Below are 22866 nucleotides of genomic sequence, written 5' to 3' on the forward strand. Positions count from 1 at the left end.
AGGGAGGGTTTTTTCTACTGAATTTGGTGTTGTCCTTAAAGAAACTCTGAGTCTAACAGGGAGTCCTTGCTGTGATGGGAAACAGATTAGTTCTTATAAGAAGCTATTCTTCTGAAAGAAGGCATTGGAATCACAGGTTCGTTTATTCGGTGTTAGTTACCGGGTTGTTTTTGTCAGTTAACCTTTCTTAGTGTGTATTGCTCTGTTTAACCATTCATCTCAAAGTTTTGCTGCTTTGCTTCAAAATCCATGGTGGATGTGCTAAGGAGGTCTGGAATGCAAGAACTGACTTGTATCCTGATTTTCACTATAATTGTTTTTAGGGTATTTTAGGACATGCACGTAGGAGTATGAGAGAAAAGGTAGGTATTAAACTGCTAGAGTGACACTTAATAGTTCTGGTATTTTCTGGACAATTTGTAGAATGTAATGGAAATTATCTTGAATGCAACTTGCAATGAATCTCTTTGTGAGGGTTACTATGTGGGTTGGAGCAAAAATAGTTTGAAAGTGAAAAATCTGTTAAAATTCCAAAGATCAAAATTCCATCTTTCTGTTTTTATAGTTGAAAACAGAAGATTTAGTCCATTAGTTTAAACTGAGGAATTAAAAAAAATTATGCTACAGGCACTCCTACAAGTTCAGTAAGCTTCACTTAAATTCCCAGAACAGCAAAACACTTGAATAAAAGAAACTAGCTGGTTGTTAGTGACTGCGTTAGTGTGTTAGTGACTGCATTAGGCTCTGTTGAAGCTGGGACAGCTATTGGATTTCTTTTATTTAGCATGAATATAGGAGAAATTGACCTCTTTTAGTAGTTGAAATAGAAGTAGGGCCATATATTGCACAGGCATGTGCAGACTGATTAAAAACTGTCTTCTACATGTTGACAGAGATTTGAATACACATAGGAAAGAGAACAAAACATGTTGTGCTTGGCTACCTTGAAAAAAAAAAGGGATTGTGGAAGCAATTACTAGGTGGGAAGGGGGTTGAAAATATCTTCAGTCATCTAATTCTTACTCAGTACAAGAAAGTAGGAGTTTGCTCATTCTTTGTACAGGAAGTGTTGCACAAGAGATACCTCAATTTATTATCACCTTCTCATCCTAAGTGAAACAGCATCCAGAACATCAAGAGCTATGAACTAGGATTCACTGAACAGTAATTTGTAAGTACAGATACTTTTCTAATGTTACTGATGTTCTACCTCCATGAGGCAAAACCTGAAAGAGTGAGTATCTTGCCAAGGTGATGGGGACATGTAGCTCTGCATTGTGAAGTAGATGGGAAAAAGGTCATAAATCAGCTTGACAAGTCAACACAAAGAACTATCACTGTCATGGTTGTAAATAATAGTTTTATGTAAGTACCTCCAGCTGCCCTCACTCCAGCTGTGAATGGGTGAGACAGTCGTGTTCTGTCTGTAGAGAAATGTTAATTTGTATTACTGCCTTTTTTTTTTTTTTTTTTTGGACTAGAATTTTAATGTAATGTCTAGAACGAATACATGTTGAAATACTTCTAATTGCCAGTATTATTTCATTAAAGCCTGGCTATGCTTCTGCTTCCTTGCTGCATAGACCTCTGCAGTCACATAGAAACAACGCAATAAACTAGAAACCAAGAATCAAGTGTGCCTGGAAAGCTGTTTATTTATAAAATATATAATGTAGGCAGCGGGGCAGGTCTGGCCCCTCGGGGTGAGCTGCTGCGGGGTTCAGCGGGCGTGTGGTGCTGGGGGGGGTGGGCGCTCCCCCCCGCCCATACGGGAGGCCGCCGGGGCCCGAGGCAAAATGGTGCCTCTCCCCGCGCCGCCTGCGGCCGGGCGCCAAGCCTCCAGAAACTACACCTCCCGGCGTGCCCCGCGGCGGAAGGGCGCGAAGGGGGGCGGAAGCGGCGCGCTGCGCGGCACGCTGGGACACGTAGTCCGCCAGAGGCAGGATCCCGAGAATTTGAAAATTCCCGCGGCGGCAGCAGCGGCAGCGGCGGCAGCGAGAGCTGCTCAACTCTCGCGAGACCTCCGCCCCCCCCCCCGGGGGGGGGCGCGGGGGGGGGGGGCCCCGGGGGGGGGGGGGGGGGGGGGGGTGAAGGGGGGGCGGGGCGGAGCGGGGCGCGGGCGGCTGCGCAGGGAACGATCGCGGCGCGGCGCGGCCGGGCCCGGTGCGGGCGGGCGGAGGGCGCTGTAACCGCTGCGGGAGATGCCGCCGGCCTCACCGGCACGTACCGGGGCGGGTGGAGGGGGCGGGGAGGGACGAGGGAGAGAGGAGGGAGGGTGGGCGGCGGCCGGCCGCGTTCTGGGCGCTCCCCCGGTGGCTGCAGGCCGGCGGCGGGCCCGGCCCTCGCCCCTTATGTAAGGCCCGCGGGCGGCCGTGCTGCGTCCCGGCCCCGTCCCGACCCGCCGCACGTGGCCGGCGGTGAGGCCTGGGCAGCGCCACCGGGGGCGGACACGGGCCTGGGTATGGGGGGGGAGGGGGCGGCTGCCGCCGGGGGGCGGCTTCCACGCGGCCCCCGAGCACGCCCCGCCGCGCCTGCCCCGGGCAGCGCTCGCCTGGCTCTCCCGCCCTCTGCGTTTTTCCCTTTTTTCCCTTTTTTCCCTTTTTTCCGTCCCCGCTGAGCCCTCGCGGCGTGGTTCGCTGCGGCGTTGGCCGTCCGCAGGGGGCGGGCCGCGTCCTGACCCGCCGGGGGTGCGGGGACCTGCCGGGGGTGCTGGGGATATGGGGTCTGCCAGGGGTGCCGGGCCCGGCCCGCCTTCCTCCTGTCCATCCCCGCGCCACTTTCTCCAGCGTGCCGCTGAGCGTGTTCCCGCGGCTCTTAATTCCTGCGTGAAGCGTGCACAGCCCCTCCAAGCTGCTGGCTTCCCCATAAATACTTGATTTCTTTAATGAGCCTGGTCCGGAGGTGCTGCCGGTAGGAAGAAGCGTGGTGGCCGGCTTTAAACTTCTCACGGTGTGTTGTAAAATACTTTGTAATTCAGGGACTAGGTGAGGAATGAGCCCCGCCTCGGGTGTGCAGGACAATGTGGCCGTTCAGGTGCCTCATTCAGCCCATCGATGCTATGGGTGTTTGTGGCGGTCCCGGCGGGCGGCTGTCACGGGTTTGGGCACACGGCGCTGTGTCCTGCTCTGCTGAGGACAGCTCCTCGTGCTCCTACTGCATCGACTCGTTTTGCTGCATTCGTTTGCCCGGGGATTGCTTTTTTAACGTGGTGAAATGAACTTAATCAGGCTCCTCTTAATTTCGTGCCTTCTACCTAGTAAGCTGTCAGATGCAGTTTTAGAAAAATAGTGGTGACAAGCGGGTGCTGGAGTGGTGCCTTGCTGCCTGCGCGGTGAACAGAATGCTCAAACTGGGAGGACAGTCACCAAAAGCCTGGGCCTGTCTGTCTGTGTTTCAAATGTTTTTGCCATCCAGCTTGTCACGTCGCTCCCTGTGAAAGCGCTGGGAAGGATGCGTGTTACGGTGCCATGCCAGGATGCTGGAAATGCCTGGTTAACTACCGGCTGGCTGTTAGGAGGCTTGTGTGTGCTCTGTGCTGTGGCTGCTAGCACCTGCCTCTGCCCGCCCTTGGCGTCCCAAGTAATGTAAAAAAAAAAAAAAGACCGTAATCTCAGAACTGACTGCAGGAACTTCTGCTAGCTTAGCCACGTTAGACGGGGTCTGCACCTCTTGGATAAAAGCATGGTCACATTAGAGGTTAGCCATAGGAGGTAGCTGGGTGAACCAGCGCCTCTGTTGAATTCTGATCTGGTTTGGTTTTGCTTGTTCTTTGGCTTAAAGGGAGATGAAATACATGGTTTGTGTCAGGTATGTCATTGTAGCTGTTGGGGATTGTTGGGATAGCTGAAACTTTATTCTCACTTTCTTCGCACTGTGGGTCTGTGCTGCTCAGGGAGCTTATGGAGCATCCGCACAACCTCTTGACACAATCGGGGGCGTATTCTAGAATTCTGATGCAGCCGAGCGTGACAGGCAGTGGCTCCTTAAGACTGAAGTTCGGGTCTTGGTTTAAGTGTGGGGCTCTTGCTTAAGACATTAGGGGGAAGGTTCTCTGCACAACTGGGAAAGAAAGTACCCTGTGGTACTCATTAAATCCTTTCTTCAGGAGTAAATCACAGCAGCGTGCTAATTCCCTGACTACCAAACTTGACTACCTGACTACCAAAGTTTTATCGGCGTTGTTGTCTTCTGCTCCTCCTCCGGTGCTCGTGAGTTGCTTCCTGTTTGTTCTACAAAAAAAATGTCGTGGAAGTAGTCAATAATAACTCAAAAAACTCTGTAATTGTCAACTTCACCTGTTAGTCAACAGAGCAAACACTGCTCATCTCAGAAGAGTTAGCTTTATCTTCCACTTTTTCTTCCTTGGCTTCTTCCCACTCTTTGTCCTTTTTCTGTAGTAAAGTGTGACTGGAATGATGTTGTGCAGTGTTGTTCGTTCTCTGATCACCGAGTAATACTTTGCTGAAATCACTTCAGCTTCCACATCTGCTGGATGAGAGTGATGCTTGTCAACTGGAGCTTTCTCAGTGAGGTAGTCTCTACGTGAAACAGGGAGTTAAAAGTTGACTGCGTCTTGGGCAGTGGCCTTTCTAAAAGTGAAGTTGATTTCAGCTCTTGTTGGAAACTGAGCGTGTAGTTTCACACGTGCCTGAGCCAGCACAGCGGCTGGCTGCCATAAAATGGGGAAGGCCTCGCTCCCTCTGCTTATTTGCAACACGTTGTCCTGCCTCCTTTCTTGTGTCGACTTTTGTGCTCGCTAGTTCTACCTGCAAGCCAGTTTAACTCCCTAACCTGGCAGAAAATGGTTGGCTTTTCAGGGTTAGCTTCCTGCCTGCTTCAGGAGTTGGCTTGGCTCACAGAGCAGGCCAAGGGGCTTGCCAGTCAGCGCAGGGGGGGCGCAGGGATGCAGTGGGGGTGAACATGAGCCGATGGGGAGCCAGGTCTCCCTCTTTTGGTGCCAGTGATTTCACACCTGCTTGTGACTGACCATGCTTTGGGCTTTTTCTTCAGTAAGCAGATACTATTCTTTGTCTTTGAAAGTGGTTTTCATGCACTTCAGTCAGCTAAAACAGACATCCCAGAACTCTGACTTGGCTGTCTGCGGTTCTGCTTGAACATGTAGTTTCTCATGGTTTTCTTCTGGAGTCTGTCAATCCCAAAACGTGCCATCATTCATTTTTTTTGACATGTTTGTGTATTTGGGAATAATTCATGATGTGTGAAGCTTTAAGCACCTAGGGTGAAAGAGGAATTGGCAGTGTGTACACAGACCGCTTTCGTGTAGGATGCAGCTGGGAGGTCGGATGCTGATTTTACTCCTGAACATGGAGAAAGCCTGTGGCATTTTAGACTAATCTGGTTTCCAACAGACAGGAGGAATACAAACGTGATTGCAGTCATTGTCTTCAGAGAGAGCAGAAATGCAGTGAGTTTTGGATGTATTTCTGAACAGGAGAGGCATTGTGTCTTTAACCTATTTCTATTTAACCTAGTCACAGGATTCTTGTGAGCAAATATTTTTCCCCTGTTCTGATTTCCCAGCAGTCCTTGGTTTAACTTAGCAGAATGATGCAAGTAAACCACACTAATAACCTGATCACTATACATATTGTTCATAATTGATCATGGAGTTTATCTTCCCAGTTCCATATTGCCAGGGCAGATGTCTAGGAAAAAAAAGTCATAAATTCTTGTTGGCTTGCTAGAGAAAATGTAGGCATGCCTGGTGCTGTAGCATTTTTTCATGCTTGTATATGCATTTAAAGTAGCTGCAGCATGACTAAATGAAAGGTTATAAGCATGGTCCAGGAGTTGGAGTGTTGCCTGATTGGTGTTTCTGAGGGGTGGCACTGGACTGACGCCCATGAGGGGGCTGTGGGCAGGACGGCGCTGTGTCAGGCCGTGAGCTTCCCACCGGAGGAGAGGAGTCTTGTTTGTTTGTTCTTTGAAATCAAATCTCTGCACTGGATTATCTTAAAATATGATTTCAGTTTGGCCGCACAAACTCAGGCTTCCCTCTGTGCTCTTGGCTTCTCCAGGTGGGCAGTGGCAAAGGCCCACGAGGGCGTGCGGTTGAGGATGCCACCTATCCTGCTGGGAGACATGTCGGTTCTTTTCCACAAAACTATCGTGCGGCTATTGCGAAACACTGTATTAGTAATCGTGAAGTGCTTGTCACACAAACTCGTTTTTCAGAAGCGTTAGTGCCTTATATATAGAAAAGATTTATGGGTTTATTCACTATAATCATGTTCTTTTCTGAATCGCATGCTGTTTTCTACACTTCCTTCATGTGTGCTGTCAAAGTCAGTGTTCTCCTTTAGAGGAGCATCAGCCAGGTGGTCATTTTATAGTAGGCTACTTCAGGGTTTTTGAAGTAGTATTTAAAAAAAAAATGCAGTGCTATTGTTTATGATCTGGGTGATGGGGCAGAGTGTATCTTCAGCAGGTAACTCTTTCCTCAAGACAGCAGCTTACTTCTAACAAAACAGTAAATGAGACTGTGAAGCAGTTGCCATGTGCAGAATACCAAAGAAGTTATTTCTGGTGGTGGTGGGTCTTTTTTGACCTAGTCAGAACGCAGAATCTTACCTGATTCCTAGTAGAATAACATCTCTGATAGAAGACACTGGGACCCTGGACAGAGACTACATGTTTCAGATCCTTTTTTCTTCCCTTTATCTCCTTGTCTCACATGTCTTCTAAAACTGGTAACAATTGCTACAGAAAAAGAACCCAAGTAATAAGAACACATAATATCCTATTACACAAGAAGCATTTTGGGTGGGTTTTCGTACTTTTTAAAAAGTTAATGACATAGTCTACTTTTGGTATCTATTTTATCTCCTGCTTCCATCTGTTCTGTTTATCTCCTGCATGTGCTCTGCTGAGTAGTCTTTGTTCGTTACACAGTATATCCCCATTACTTTATCCTGCATTTGTCTTGAATATGATTTTTCTGCTTGGTTGCCTTCTTTTTCTGCTCTTTCAGATGTATCAGCTGGCTGCCCTGTTGTTCCTCTCTTGAAATTTCTTCTCCTGATTATATTCTCTGGTCATTCCTACATGTTCAGCATTACAGAGTTGCAAAGGAACCTATGAAAGCAGTTGGACGTTGATGGAAATTAAAAAGATACTATTCATAAGCCCAGAATATATCTATTAGTATTTGGCAGTATGGGTTACTCATGAAACACGTTCAATCACTCATTATGAGTAAACGAAGCCAGACTGCTGGTTGAAATACGGAGCACCTGTATGCAGTGCAAAAGTTCATCCTGTTGGCGTTGCTAAATGATGGTAATCATGTAAAGGGGGCCTACAGGAAAGATGAGGAGAAACTTCTTATCAGTGGTTGTAGTGACAGGAGAAGGGGTTTTAAACTAAAAGAGGGGAGATTTAGATTAGATATAAGGAAGAAATTCTTCACTCTGAGGGTGGTGAGGCACTGGCTCAGGTTGCCCAGAGAAGCTGTGGATGCCCCATCCCTGGAGGTGTTCAAGGCCAGGCTGGATGGGGCTTTGGGCAACCTGGCCTGGTGGGAGGTGTCCCTGCCCATGGCAGGGGGTTGGAACCAGATGATCTTTAAGGTCCCTTCCAACCCGAACCATTCTGTGAATATGTAATTACCAAAAAGCAAATCTAGCTAACCTACTAGGATCAAATTGTCCCACTTGGAATTTATTGGTGCTGGTTGTCAGTGCTGGCAGAGTGGTCAAGCTGGCTGGCAGCAGCAGTGTCCTGCAATACTGGCTTTGCAAGAAACTGTTTTTTTTTTTTTTTTTTTTTTTTCTCTCAAGATATTACCTTATTCTTTATGTGGGGGCTCTGAATGCTGGCAGAAGATACAGCAACACATTCTCAAATGCACGGGACTCGTGACTTTAGATAGTCGATTCCAATGCCCAGGTCTTGGAGGATAAACCTCTGCAGAAGGACAATTCATACACATTGTTTATTTATATAGTAATTTCCCCTTTAATAAATGTGTGTGTTATCCCCAGAGCCTAGTCTTCAAAACTAGCTGTGACTTATGCTGTAAGAGAAATGTTATTTTTCTAAAATCCTATCTTACTATCCAGTATATGAGTAGACTTGAGCTGAGTGTATTGTTCTGCTGCTATTTTTGTCAATAGCTGTGCATTGCTTTTTTAGTGAAATGTCTCATAGGCATTAGAAAAGCAAATGATTGTCACTTTGCTCTGTTGTAAGGTCAAAAGCTGAATGCTTCACCCCCTTACTTACGAGAAGAGCTACATGTGATGTAAAAGAGATTATTTGCTGTATACTGATGAAAAATCTGTGAATCTCAAAAATATATGTCTGACACTTGTCCATTTTTGCATTTCTTTCTTTCTTTACAGTGAAGAATGCAAGACTTAACAGCTCAGGTAACAAGCAGTCTGCTGCAGTTTCCTGAGGTGACTATTCAAGCACTTGGGGAAGATGAGATAACCCTAGATTCTGTGCTGCGTGGGAAGTTTTCTGGAGGTGAGCATTTTCCTTTAAAATGTGGTCGTTGTATAAAGTCATTGTTTTCTGGAGGTTACCTGAAACATAGGGTCACAGAATCAACTGCTTCAGATTGGTTCTGTTGAGATGCATCAGGCTTAGAGAAGGTAAAAAGGATGTCTTGATTATTAGAAATGCTAAGATTAGAATGAACTTTGAAATTATAACAATCTGCATTAAAGGTTAAAATAATCTTGTGCTATTAAAGTCATTTACTTAAACATGCTGAATCAGTGAACTTTCCTCAATTTTTAATTAACTAAAGAACAGCTTTTCAAGTAATAATGTTGTCTTGGGCTATATTTATTTGCACCAGCACAAGCTATATGACCATTGTGATACCACATGTGGAAATGGTTCTACAATGTTAGAGCCAAAAAAAAAAAAAAACTATCTTCCAAACCGAGTGAAACAGACAGAAGAGGCTAAGAATGTCAGGCACTGCAGCCATTATTTCCAAACTCTTGAACAGGATGCAGATTAATATCCAGTGAGTTTCTGAAGTGGCTAAGCAGATTAGGTAGAAGATGACTTTCTGTGTGATCAGAAAGTAGAGCTGGGTGCCTATCTGGATTTCTAGCCTTCTGTTAAGACCGGGTAGAATCCACCTGCCTGACCGTAAATGCAGTAATTGAGTTAATACTCCTTTGAGTTTGAGGTGGTTCTGTGACACAAAAACTCTAAATCCTTCGGTAATCAGCACAGGAAGAATTTGTAATTTACTAATGCATTTATGGTCACTTTGAGATAATTTCTTGTCAAATTCCAAATCCATACCCAAAACAGGGATATGTCAGGTAAAATTAATAAACTAGAATGAATGTTACAGTTGAAATGTGCTTGAAGACTTGAATATCATTATGTATTCAGATAATTTTTAGCAAAACCAAGCCAAATACGTAAAGACTGAATCAATATATTGTAATCCTTACCCCCAACAATCAAAATCATTCAGTGCAGGGATGACAAGTGCAAATGCCCAGTAATAAGGTTGTAAATTTTAAGGTGTGCAGCATGAGGATTTCAATGGGTGATTCTAAAGAGTTGACCAAAATTAAGTTAGTTAGTCTTCTTCTGTTAGGTACTTTTACTGAGGGAAGGGGACAATGACTTTTAAGTTGTTTTCAGTCCTCTGCTGGAAATTTTCTTGAGTCAGCTTTCTTTTCTCTTACAGGGAGAAATGGCCTGGCTTGGTTGGCATGTGGTCCTCAACTTGAGGTAGTGAACTCTGTGACAGGAGAGAGGCTCTCTGCATATCGTTTCAGTGGAGTGAATGAACAGCCTCCCACTGTTTGTGTGGTAAAGGAGTTCTCCTGGCAGAAGAGAGCTGGGCTATTGGTTGGATTGGAAGAAGCAGAGGGAAGTGTTCTCTGTCTGTACGACCTTGGAATATCAAGAGTGGTTAAAGCTGTTGTTCTTCCAGGAAGGGTATGTACTTGTTAATCAGAAAAGCAAAGCTTTTATCTTACTATGTGCTGTTTCAAGAAAAGCTTTGGAGCATCTCTTTGTAGGATGTATTTTTTTCTATGCTGTATTAATATCTTGTAACTTCAGAGCATCCAGCGAAGAGAGTCGTGATGTAAAAGGAGGGGCCTAACAGCACAGTTGTCTTTAGAGTTATACTGATAGTAAAACAGGTTTTCTCAGTTTATCTAACTCTTCAAGTTCAAAAAAAGCTTTGATTTTTATTTTTTTTCTGGTCAGATTGAAAAAGAAAAAATACCTTGAAGTGTCTGTAGTACATGTTTCCTAATTGGTTAATTTCTGTGAGAAGTACTGTCTTTAAAGTATCTCAGACTTCCATAGCTGTTGTGCCGTGAATGACTTAGACACAGTCACATGCATTTCAAGTTGAAGTTTTACATCTTAAATCTAAATAGAATGAGCTGCGAATAGGAAAATGAAAGTAGGTTTAGAAGGATCATTGTCACATATTTAATCTGCGTGTATGGAAGTCATTTGAATATAATTACAACTATCAGTTGTATGAGGGAGTTTTGCTGTGGTGCAGCAAACTGTTCAGAAGAAAATGTGAAGAATCTTGCAGGAGGAAGTTGGCTGTTTTGTGATAAGGGTTATGAATTTTGGGATAAAGCCAAAGCTTATCTGAATTTTTGCTGTGCTGCCCTAAATGTTTTTGATTACAAGCATGTTTGGTCTGTTGCTTTCATTCTGGTTCCTATCTTTTTGCTATTAGATTAATTACATCGACATAGCCAGGGCACAGGTATTACTAACTGGAGCATTAAGTTCTTAAGTTGTGAGTAGGAGTAAAGGTAAGCAAAAACAAGTAGATGAAACTTGTGCTTGACTACTGTCCGTTTGTTTTGATTTCATTATTCTGTAATTCATACCAGCACGTATATAATGTATAACTTGATGTTTTAATCTGCCTAAATGTTTCTGATTCTTCCACACTGATTATTTTTAAAAGTAAAATGCACGTCTATTCTTAGTATCGCTTTCTGCAGTTTGAGTTGTTGCTTTTTTAAGGCTTTAATGAGCATCTTAATTTATGGACTGTTTTTACTGTGGATCTATCTTCTGTAGCCAGTTGTAGAGGTTAACTAGTTTATAGTAGCTGGTCCGAGGTGTTGAACCGTTAATGTATCCATACAGAGTAGTTATAGTGACTGTATAACTGACTTTTAGTGCAAGAGTAGATTGGTCATTTAGAAAGGAAAGGATTCAAAAAACTTGGAAACTTAAAAAAAAATTGGCTTTTTTTTTTTTTTGAGTATCTCTAATTGCCTCTGGACATGCATGTAAAATGCAGCAGAAAATTAAAAATGTTACTGCAATCCTATTTGAATTAGGTTCCAGTAAAAGCAAATTTGAATTAAAACATTATATTAAATTGTTTTACAGTGCTTGTGTGTTTCAGAACTATTAAACAGTATTTTCACAAATTTTCCTGGTTTGTGTGAGGCAGAAGGGTAGCATTCAGGTTCAGTGAGCTGAGAAGAGTTGTCTTTGTTCATTCCCAGAATGAGCTGGCAGTGGTCTAGGAGAATATGAAAAGCCAGTGCAGAGAACAGTGGAAAAATGTGCTGTTTCAGGAGCTTTTACATAGAAAATTGAAGTGTTAGAACCCGAAACATTTTTGCAAAAATTTAAAAGATTTATTTGGAGCCACTAGTACAATGAAAAAAATAGTAAAAGAAAAATCAGAAGTAACACTTGAACGATGGGTAATGCTGCAGTGAGGTGTGTACTGTACTGGTGCTCTCCTCATAACAGTCATCAAGATGTGCAGCAAAAAATGTGAATAATCAAAATGCTTTTGGTACTGCTTTGAGTAGCAGAGAAGATTGGAGATTTAATTCATAGGAAAAATGAAACAAAATGCATTTATCTAAATAACTGCAGATGTTTCTATGATTAGAAGTGTTGTGACAGCTGAAAGGTAAATTCTGTACTGGATTGCTGGGCAGTGTAGTCATAACAAAGAGGGAGACTGGGGGCTTCAGGGTTTAGTTATTTTTTCCAACACTGGAAAAAATATGTACAGGAAGAGACTACCTTGTGATGAACACTTCTTTATTTCAGTTTGATGTAAAGTTGTTGTTGACGTAAAGCTTCCTGTTTTCATTCTGTTGCATTTTGCAAGAAGACTAAATGACAGCCTGTGTTCTTGTATAATTCTGCTGCAGGAGTTCTCAGGTGTTTGGATTTCCGGTATAGCAGTGAGTGTTGTCCCAGAAGGTGTTGCAGGTGCTGAAGGGTCTTCAGTTTAAAATACAGCAGCATGCAGACTGCTTTACGGTAGCCAGATGGCTTTTGAAGATCTCCAAGGAAGGAGACTACAATCTCTCTGGGCAATCTGTGCCAGCGCTCTGTCACCTAAGCAGTGAAAAAAAAAACTGATGTTCAAGCAGAGCTTCCTGTGTTCCAGTTGCCTCTTGTCCTGTCCCTGGGCACCACAGAAAAGAGCCCGGCTCTGACTTCTTTGCACCCTCCCTTCAGGGATGTATGTTCATCGATGAGATCCTCCCCGAGCCTCCTCTCCTCCAGGCTGAACAGGCCCAGCCCTCTCCTTTCCCCATAGGAGGGATGCCCCAGTCCCCTTGTCATGTTTGTGGCCTTTCACTGGCCTCCCTCCAGCATGTCCATGTCTTTCTTATACTGGGCAGCCCAGACCCGGACACAGTAGCCCTGGGGTGACCCCACCAGTGCAGACGAGAGAAGAAGGGTCCCCTCCCTTAGCCTGCTGATGGCCCTCCTCACGTAGCCCAGGGTAGCATCGCCCTTCTCTGTGGGAAGGGCACATTGCTGGCTTATGGCCAACCTGCTGTCCACCAAGGACCCCTAAGGCCTTCTCTGCAAGGCTGCTTTCCAGCTGTCTGGCTCCCAGCATGTTCTGGTACCTTGTTGAGGTCCCTCTGGATGGCAGCACAACCCTCTAGCATATCAGCCTCTCCTCCCAGTTTGTAGTGTGTCCAGACTTGGGGCACTCTGCCCCATCATGCAGATCACTGAAGATGTTTAACTGGGCCCACTAGTGACCTCTGAGGTATGCCACTCAGTACTGGCCTCCAACTCGATGTCATGCCACTGATCACCACCCCCTGGGCTCAGCCCTTCAGCTGGTTTTTGATCTGCCTCACTGTTTGCCCACCCAGCCCATATAACAACAGTTTGTGTGGATCTGACAGGAGACAGCATCAAAGGCCTTACTGAAGTCCAGGCAGACAATACCCACTGCTGTCCCCTTGTTAACCAGTCTAGTCACTTCATCACTGAAGTTTATCATGCTGATTCCCTTAGGCCAGTCCATGTTGACTTCCCCTGATAGTTTTCTTGTCATTAATGTGCCTGGAAAATGATTTCCAGGATTAGCTGCTCCTTAAAGAAGGCATAGACTATATCAGAGTGCTGATAGGCTGCGAGCACTGGGAGAAGGAGATTTTGTTTTGTGTTAAGTCTGTTAAATGCAATAAGGTTTCTTATAGTAACTCATTTTTTTTCTTAGTCATTTCTAAGTAGGAAAGGGAAGTTGGTAAGCTGTAATAACACAGTGTACCATTTAAGTTGGATTTAATTCAATTAAATAACTGTAGGAAATACAGTAAAAGAGAGGCAGAAGCAGATTTTTGTACAGGACTGATTTTTTTTAATGGAAATAATTGAAAACAATGCTTTGCTTTCAAGTATTATGATTGTGCATTTACATCATAGTGCGTGTTTCTTACGCACTAATTTTGGCTTCCCAATTTAATGATTTCTATTTAGCTTGTCGAACAGTTGAAATATTAACTTGCAGTTTTCTTGTAGGTAACTGCTATAGAACCCATAATTAATCATGGAGGAGCCAGTGTGAGCACTCAGCACCTACACCAGAGTCTGCGATGGCTCTTTGGAGTGGCAGCAGTGGTTACAGATGTTGGACATATACTTCTGGTTGACCTTTGTTTGGATGATTTATCTTGTAGTCAGAATGAAATAGAAGCATCTGGTAAGCTTGCGTTTTTTTTCAACTTGAAACACCCATTTTAAATGTAAGAAAGCCTACGTCTTTTAAGTAATCAATATAGATCCAATTTTGAAGATACTAGCATACAGACTACTGATTACAGGTGCTGGTTTGGTATCATGTAGTCCTGAACTGATGGGAGAGGCTTAATGCTCTTTCTAAAGTTATAAATGCTCACTGTCTTCCACCAAGATCACTATGTCCCCAGTTTTTGCCAGTGAGGTATAGGAATTTTACAGTCTGAGCCAGTGCAGCTGTCTGATGGGAAGTTGTCAGAGGTGCTCTATTTATTGGGAATGATATTTTGCTTCTGTTAACTAACATGGGGGCAAATTGTAGGCATATTTTAAAAATAAATCCAACTTATCAAAAGTCATGCATTTGGATGAATGAAATACCTGATTCACCTATTCAGTTTTTATATGCTGTCCTGTTATTACAACAGTAGCTTCAGGAGTTGATATCACTTCAAATAGCTTCATCATGAGACCCACGCTCCTGTTGTACAGAGTTCAAGAAAAAAATGTTTCTGGTTACACTTCTACCTGGTTTTGAAATACAAGTGAGAATATCAATCAAGTCAGAGTTCTTTGAATACATATTAAATGACAATAGCAAATTACTGTTGCATAAATGGATATTTGGCCTGGGATGGTAAGATTAGATTATCAGTGTTGTCATGTCAGTGTTTAACATGTGTGCTAAGTGGAATAACACATTCTTTTATCGTGTGATCTTTAAATTTATTTTTGTGTGTGTGTGTAGACCTAGAAGTTGTCACTGGAATTCCTGCTGAAGTTCCACAAAGAAGAGAAGCTGTGACCAGAGAGGGGCGACATCTATGCTTTCAAGTACAAAATCCTTCAGGAACAGCAATATCAACCCTGTGCTACATAAGCAGAACCAATCTGCTTGTTGTGGGCTTTTCAGATGGCTACCTGTCGCTATGGAATATGAAAACTTTGAAGAGGGAGTAAGTAGGCTTGTATGTTTGCAGGGAGGTGCAGAGAACTCAATTCTTAACTTAAGGAAGTATGTTAAAGAGAATTTTTTTAGGGACTGAAATTCTTTAGTATAATCCTGGAACGCGTAGAAAATCTCTTCTGAACTATGAATTCATACATGGATTAAGTTGACCACTTTCTCCCCAGTGGCCTATGTTTGTTTTCCTTGTTGTGCCTCTGGATTGAGGAATTGTGGAATAGAGATGTCTCTCTATTGAGACATGAAAAATCAGTAGCTGACCTGTGCCTGAAAATGTATTCTTTTCTGTTTCAGCATTCTCTGATACAGGAGATCAGTCTGTACCAAGGAAAGGATGCATGTGAATGAAAGTTTGCTTAGAATGCTTGGAGACTAGAAAAAGGGACCCGTAAATTTACAGGTCCTTAAGCAAATCTGCAGTGACTAACCAGAAATTATTGGATACATAAGTAGACAGTGGTGAAATAACTAGTTGGCAAGAATAGATTATGAAGTTACAAATAAAATTCAGAAGTCTGGAAGAAGAATGCTTTTCTGCATAGTCCAAGTAAAGAAACAAGAAGCTACTTCTGTTTGGTGCTGTTTTGAATTCGTTAAGAACTTAAAGTTCTATATTTAAGTAAGATAAAAAAGTAGGAATTGTCTCTTGCCTAGCAGTTGAAGTAATTGTTTAGAAGCTGGTTTGAATTATCTTATGCAAAGGTAGTAAACAGAGGTTATTGCATTTGATAGACAATAATCTCCTCACCTCTTGACTAGTCCTTGAAAAGTGGTCACTCCCTTGAATCACTTGTTCAAGATGCAAGTATGAGAGTAAGCATGTAGGTACTCCTCTGAGAAGATGCTTCTACTCTTCTGCAAACTTGGCCGATAGACTTACCTCTGTTATTTTTCTTTTATAAACCTGTAGGTACCACTCTCAACTTGAAGGAGGAAGGATTCCTGTATATGCTGTTACTTTCCAAGAACCTGAAAATGATCCTCGCAATTGTTGCTACTTATGGGCTGTTCAATCTACGCAAGAAAGGTAAATTAAAGTATACATCCTATATTTCATTGAATTAAATTAAAATATGTATGTTTACTTTGTTTAAATATCCAGGGGGTTTCCTCAAGTACAGAAGGTGTTAAGCTTACAACACCTTTTTTACAGTTTTTAATAAATGTGAAGAAGGAACTACTAGTTAAAATAATAATGACCTCAGAGATCCTTTTGTAATAGTATAATTGTATTCTTTCATTTGTAGTTTGAAACTACTGAGAAGTCAGTCCATGAGCATGAATAAACATTGACTATCACGTTGTAGTCTTTCTCTTGAGTTTGGGATTTAACTAGGTGTGTAATGCTATTATATTTGAGCACTAGTAAAGCTGCCATTTTCTTTACGCTCTTTCTCTTAGTTTTGACTGTTGATGTTTCCTGCATTTATTGAAATTGCTGTTGTAGAATTGTGTGTCTGTATTTTTAGAGAGTTCTCTGGAAGCCTTGGGTTCATGCAGTTCCTACTTTGCTCAGAGTTTCAGAAAGAAGGTGAAACAGTAGTGGCTATATTTTTGTGCTTGCATGCATAATTAGTTCCTTTGTTCCTTGATGACTGCTTCATGATTTGTTTGATACTCACACTGTGGTATTAAAATCAGTTTAGGCTGCAAATCTAGAACACTAAATGTACCAATAAAACAGCCTGCTGTCCCTAAAGGAGGAGAGTCACAGTATTGCTGATTACCTTCTGCCAGTTATAGCAGTCTTTGGAACCTCCATGAGTTAGTTCAGCTCATCTGGCAGAATACCATCCCTGTTCAGCAGAAAAGTAAATGGTTTCCTGCTGGGCTAATGAAGCAAACCAGTATGTGGACGGGTGCAGTAGATGCAAGAGCGACTGAAACTTTGTGAGTGGGGAAAGGAGAGATCTCCCTCTTTCACCATTAGCAAGCTATTTTGTCAACTCAGCTGTTCACAGAGTTGCAATCTTTTAAAGTTTAAACTGAAAGCAGTTTGGATTGAGAACCCTTCATTGTGAAGAACTATTTCCAACATTTTTTTAGTATATACAACATATTGAAGCTTTCAAATGATATGGTTAGCATTTGCTGCTGCAGAGCTATTAGTGTCAAAATTTCCTCCTTTATGTTTTAGCAGCTGAATGTGACCTATTGTCATGTTTAGGGAAGTGGTGTTTTTCTTTTCTGCCAGAGCACAATATTAAGAAAACTTTGGTCTATTTCTGAACAAAATGATAATGAGGACTATAAAGCAGCTTTCTAATCAAATTTCATAATTTGTACGTTTTTCAGTGAAGGTGATGTTTTGAGTTTACATCTGCTGCAGTTAGCATTTGGTGACAGAAAACGCTTGGCATCAGGACAAGTAATGTATGAGGTAAGATGTGTGTATGTGAAAATATGACAATAGAAATTTTCTCTGAGGGAGTATCAATTAAGTTGGCAGGGTAATACTATCAAGATTCAGAGCTGACTGAAACTATAAAATTTAGCTGATACCTCTTGCATGACCTTTGTCTAGGCATTTTGAAAACAAGTCATATGATTTTAAACTATGATGTCGTGTTCCAACTAGATTCATTTGCTAAGAGCTCCTATAAACTTAATTTCCAAAGAGGAAACAGGTTTTACAAATAAAATTATTCTTAACCAAAACATCAAATTAATGATGTATAGTAAGAGAAGAAGGGCTTTGAGTAGCTTTGTTTGTTTAGCCAAGCTGCAGACTTGAATAAGCTTCTCTGTCCGTTACCCTTTTTAAAAAATACAGTTCTGTATATTTTTTTCTTTCTTGATCTTTTGATTTATATTTTTTTATTTTGTATTTTGTCAGTTGGACTGTAAAGGGAATGCACCTGTAGTGTCTTAAGTGTTGATCCTGAAGCATAGTAGCTATAAAGATCATTCTTTATGCATCTTGATTGGATTTCCTGTTAAATCTGTTCATAAAGCCAGCAGAATATGTGAGTACAGTAAGCAGTGGTACGATTTGGTCAAAAGAGTATACATAAATTGTTAAAACTGGCTCCAAAAATGCTGTGTTTAAAATACAGATGAGGTATTATTAGATGTTGGATACCAATGCTGGTTATATCTAACAGATATAAATAAGATAAATCTGTTTAATGACTGTCTGTAGCAAAACATAATTCTGTGTACTTGAAACTCTTCCAAAATCCCTTTAAGTAAAGTCATCTTAGTTGGAGCAATTCTTTCCTCCTATTTTGGTACTTATAAAAAATTGAATATACTCAATAGTTATGATGTCTGTGTCGTGGTACTCTGTCTTTGTAGGGACTTTGCCCTTTGATTGTTTAGAACAAAAGCAAAAATTTGAGTATAAATTCTGACCTTTTTCTCTTTCCTTATATACAGCAAAGCTCCTTCCTCAATTGTAAATGTTGCTTTTGAATAGGTTAAGTTTAGGTGATTGGGAAAGGTGGTGTTTCTTTAAAAAGCATTACCTATCATGCTGGTAAGATATAAATATCTCCAAGTGATTCAATATGTTCTAAATGTGGATACCATCTCTTTATTTTTGTGTGTAATTTTTGTTGTTAAGATATAAATATACCTTGCTTTAGAGGAACAGAGCACACCCTTTCTGGGTTTTTAGTTTTTAAAAGGGCTTTCACTGCAGTTCACTTCTTTATTTCTTGAGGCGCTCTAAGCACTTTGGCAGGTTGATAGGAGAACTCTTCTTTAATCTTCTTCAATTTTTCATACTTCTTTGTTTTTTTATGCACTTTTAAATGTTATTTTTAGCTTCAGCCTTGGCAGTGGCAAAGGTGGTACCATGCTGCATGTGCTTCTTTGGAAAAAACTTATCTACATGCATTCCTCTTGTGGCTACTTTGTTCTATCTCAACACTTTAATGTTCAAACGTGGATTCTTTTACTATTCAACAGTTTTTTGTCTTGGTCATCTTAATTGTTTGAACAAGACATGACAAGTCTTAGTTTTTAGCTCAGAGGACCAAAAGGGTTCGGTAAGTTTTAAAAATGGATTCACTAGCAATTCCAGTAGACACTCTTTAAAAAAAAAAAAAAAGCAGAGTGATAAAATAACGTGCTTGCAACTGGAGTGAACTGTCGTATAGATAATTTAAGACTTAAAACTTCTACAGATCTTGCAACAAGCAATTAATTCATATTCTTCTAAGAAGTATCAGGTACCGTTCTCTGGATTTGAGATATTCTACTCCTATGCTGTTTCTGCTTCCCAGTAAGTGTTGTGGAAATGTGAAACTGGGACCAATCTTACAAGGTGGTTGGAGAGAGAATTAAACAGCTGGACGTGCTAGGGAGAAAAAATAGCTAGCTTCTTCAGCTAGGTTCCATATGAGCCACTTAAACATACAGCTTCATACCAAGATGTGGTAACACCTGTCAACAAATTAAAAAAGACTGAAATGTCAGGACAGGATGTGTGCTCTGCAGTTGATACGAGGGACATTTGTAGTTTGAAATTAGTCAGTTCTTCAGCTCTCAGTGAGTTTCTGAAGGTTTTAATACTTAGATAGGCCTACACAGCTGTAGTAGCTGTAGTCCGAGTCAAGTTTCCTGTCCATCTTCAGGGGCAGAAGGTATAAAAATTGTTCCTGTTTGCCAGGCAAATTTGAGTAAACAGAAAAATACTGTTGGCCTTTGGTCGCCTTTGGTCATTGAGTTTAAAGGAGCTTGAAAGATCTGTTTCCTATATCAGTGTGTTATTTTCCAGGAGTAAGACTTGAAACAGTGCTATGAAACAGTGCATCTTTGGTTTTGTATCATGCTTGAGTCATGAACAGGGCTTTTAGAACATGTGGCACTGTACTTTTACAAATGTATGTTGAACTTCGGTCTCCATTGCTCTCAAGACTGGTTTAAGTCTGTGCTCAAGTAATAAAACATAAGGGTATGTTTAAGGTACGCTTTCAAAGATCTTTTTGTATACTGCCTCAGCAGTTGCTAGTGCACCAAACGATGGTAGTGGATCCTTATCCTACCCAGTGTTTGTGAACAGGCAGAGTATAGAGTCTCTACTTTCATATCAGAGTCAGAGCAGTGCATCTTATTTGAAAATTGTTTCTATGTTTTAATGGTCAGTAAGTTCATTAATGAACATCTTTTATACAAACGAGTTCCTTAACATAGATTTGTTTTCCTCAGTGGAAAATTTAACGTACTGTTCTTCTTCAGAAGTTTCCTTGGGCATAAATTGTTTGTATTCCAACACCCCCCCCATCCCAAGTTTGTGAGGAACTAGCCTTTATGAAGTTACTCAAAATGTCAAGTAGTAGAGGTATCCACATATTCAGCGATATCTTTCTGTGCTTAGTTCAAATAATTATGATTTCATAAACTAAAAGATCCCTTGACCTTTTGATCTTTTCCTTACACTTCAAGATCTGGTGTCTCAAGTCAAAGGGAGTAGTACCCTTTAACCTGTCTGCATGGATGTTTGGTTCTTAAATGATGTAGAAAAGTTATATTCGAGAAGTCCAGATGATTTTGATTAGCAGTTTCCTTTAAAACATCCAGATGCATGCACAGAACTGTATGAAAAGGACTTGGGCCTAAGCACAATGATAACTGCTGTTATCAGCATATTTTAGGGTATCTGAAATTCAGTTGGACTCATTAGCAGCTCTTTCTGGTTACCACTCAGTTCTGTCCTCCAGCCACCTCCAGGTGGCCCTGCTCCATCAGGGATTTGGACCAGAAAAGTTGGTCTCTTCTGAGGCTAGATGAATTTGATGTGCCACGTGAGACTATATTGTTTTGTTCCAGTTCATTTCAGAGCTCTGAAAGCTTAGAAAACTTGGGTAGAACCTGGTAGAACCTGCTTTTGGGGTTGGTTTGTTTGGGTTTTAGGGTTGTTTTTGTGTTTTGACATTCCCGATTTATTTGTGGTGGTGGTTTTTTGTTTGTTTGTTTTGAGGTTGTGGAGCTGTTGCTTGTCCAGTACATACATTCATGTGTTTCATGGCAGGCGGTTTGAACCAATGCTGCATTTGGAAAGACAGTATTTTACTGGATGTTTACTTTCACAAATGATGCTTTCAGAAGCTGCAGAGGGACTGTGTTGAACCTCTGAATATGTCACAGTAGTTCACTCGTTCTTAAGTAATTAGTAATTCTAGATAGTTGTGCATGTGTATCCCATTTTGTGTCTATTTTAATCTTCTGCTCTTGGTGACAGAACCAAAGGTTATTTTATCCATTGGTCTGACAATATTAGAGGAGCAGCTAGTAGGAGTTTACACAGTTTGATACAAGATCGTTAATCAGTAAGAAATATCTCATAGCTAGTACAGAGGGATGCGTGTTCACTCTAGTGGTGTGCCTATAAATAATATCTCTCAAAAGAGCTGTAGCTGCTGTAATGCTATGACTATTCTAATTTCCTGGGTTCTGTAATCAAGACATGGAGCGAAAAGCTTTGTTTGCATCTGTATTGCATTATTTCAGGTATTTATTTGTAGATATGTATTTAGATCTGTAACAAACCCTTGAGTTTGGAACAAATTCTGCAAAACATTTTTAGAACTGAATAATGTTAGGGAAATGCTGTGCTTTGAAAATGGGAAAAGTCTTTATAACCAATTTTACCCACTATGATTTTACTTTTTAAAAAATCTCCTTGCAGATCAGATATAATTTCTATTTACTATTGGAAATAATCTAGTGGGAAATATAAAACATCGTACCTGTATTATATTTAGATATGTACAGTTGATTTAGATGTAATGTATATTTTCATTTCAAAATGACCTTTTCTCTCTTCTCTTATTTTTCCCCAGGGCTTTGAATATTGTGATGAAAGGTACAGTTTAGATCTCACAGGTGGAGCCTTTCCCTTGAGAGGACAGAGCACCAATACTAAATTACTCAGCTGTCAGACTGTAGAAAAATTTCGTAACCACGCTGACAGAGAGGATAGTGTTAACGAAGGTTTGTTGTGATGTCCGTGTTTGGTTATTCCAAAAGGAATGGTTTTGGAATCTGAACAATGAATGTTGTTATATACCCAAAGTCTGAAAGTTAAATATCTGTATAGAATAGCCTGTTTGGCTTATCTAAAAAGAAAAATGGGGTGCTTAAGTTACATTTAAAGATAAAAACGGACAGTGCAATGAGGAAATCTGGTATTGAGTAACTTTCGTAAAGTCAGAAATTGTGCATTTCTTTTCAAAAAAAATACTTGACAACCATTTTTAAAATTTGCAGGTAAAAAGTAATTTGGACATTGTTTAGCAAAGCACAGTGCTGGTCTTTTATAATTTTGACCTGCTGACAGTGTTCAAGGAAGATTCACTTAAATGTGTAGGATAAATTTTAAATTAAGTGGAAAGAAAAGATTACTTGTTCCTAAAAGTAGTTGATGTCACAGTTCTTAGCAAAGTAAAGACAGAAAAAAAAAATCCTGAAAAAAAAATTTAGTCCTGAAATGGCAACTTCCATCTCTAATTGTGATGCCATCCTCTGTAAACAGTATGTTGACATCCAAAAACATTTGGGATTTTCTCTACTTGTCGTATATTTCTGAGAAGAGTTCATTCTAAAAACTTGTATTTCAGAAGCAAAAAAATGTTTCTAAAAGTAGCAATATGTATGTTCCTAGCATATTTTTGGTAAAGTATGTATCAAGCCAAATATCTCAATTAGTAATATATGGAAAACTTAATTAGCTAACGATTATGTATTTGATTTGGATTAGAACTGATACAATCTTAACAATAAAAAGGGGCAGTATGGCTAATCTATCACAGAGATAGATATATGCTATCCTACCAATTTTTTTATTCTTAGTAAGTGTTGTGTTTCATGAGTGATACAAAAGAATTAAAACGGAAAGTGATGCTTTAAAAATACCAAAAATACAATATTTTCTACTACTAAGACAAAATTTC

At 41.0% G+C, this 22866-nt stretch overlaps 1 protein-coding gene across 2 annotated transcripts in view; it reads left to right on the top strand.

Moving 5' to 3' along the window:
- The first annotated feature begins 2109 nt into the window (after nucleotides 1-2109).
- AHCTF1 (AT-hook containing transcription factor 1) overlaps nucleotides 2110-22866 on the top strand; it is a 45419-nt gene continuing 24662 nt past the window's right edge. For both annotated transcript variants that reach the window (XM_035320498.1, XM_035320500.1), the window contains exons 1-8: nucleotides 2110-2219; nucleotides 8364-8490; nucleotides 9686-9939; nucleotides 13786-13966; nucleotides 14750-14957; nucleotides 15879-15995; nucleotides 17264-17348; nucleotides 21757-21907. In XM_035320498.1, the coding sequence (XP_035176389.1) occupies nucleotides 8370-8490; nucleotides 9686-9939; nucleotides 13786-13966; nucleotides 14750-14957; nucleotides 15879-15995; nucleotides 17264-17348; nucleotides 21757-21907 (1117 nt within the window). In that variant the 5' untranslated portion in view covers nucleotides 2110-2219; nucleotides 8364-8369. The remainder of the gene's footprint in view (nucleotides 2220-8363; nucleotides 8491-9685; nucleotides 9940-13785; nucleotides 13967-14749; nucleotides 14958-15878; nucleotides 15996-17263; nucleotides 17349-21756; nucleotides 21908-22866) is intronic.

This window comes from Oxyura jamaicensis, chromosome 3 (genome assembly GCF_011077185.1).
Source record: "Oxyura jamaicensis isolate SHBP4307 breed ruddy duck chromosome 3, BPBGC_Ojam_1.0, whole genome shotgun sequence".
Classification (NCBI taxonomy): domain Eukaryota; kingdom Metazoa; phylum Chordata; class Aves; order Anseriformes; family Anatidae; genus Oxyura; species Oxyura jamaicensis.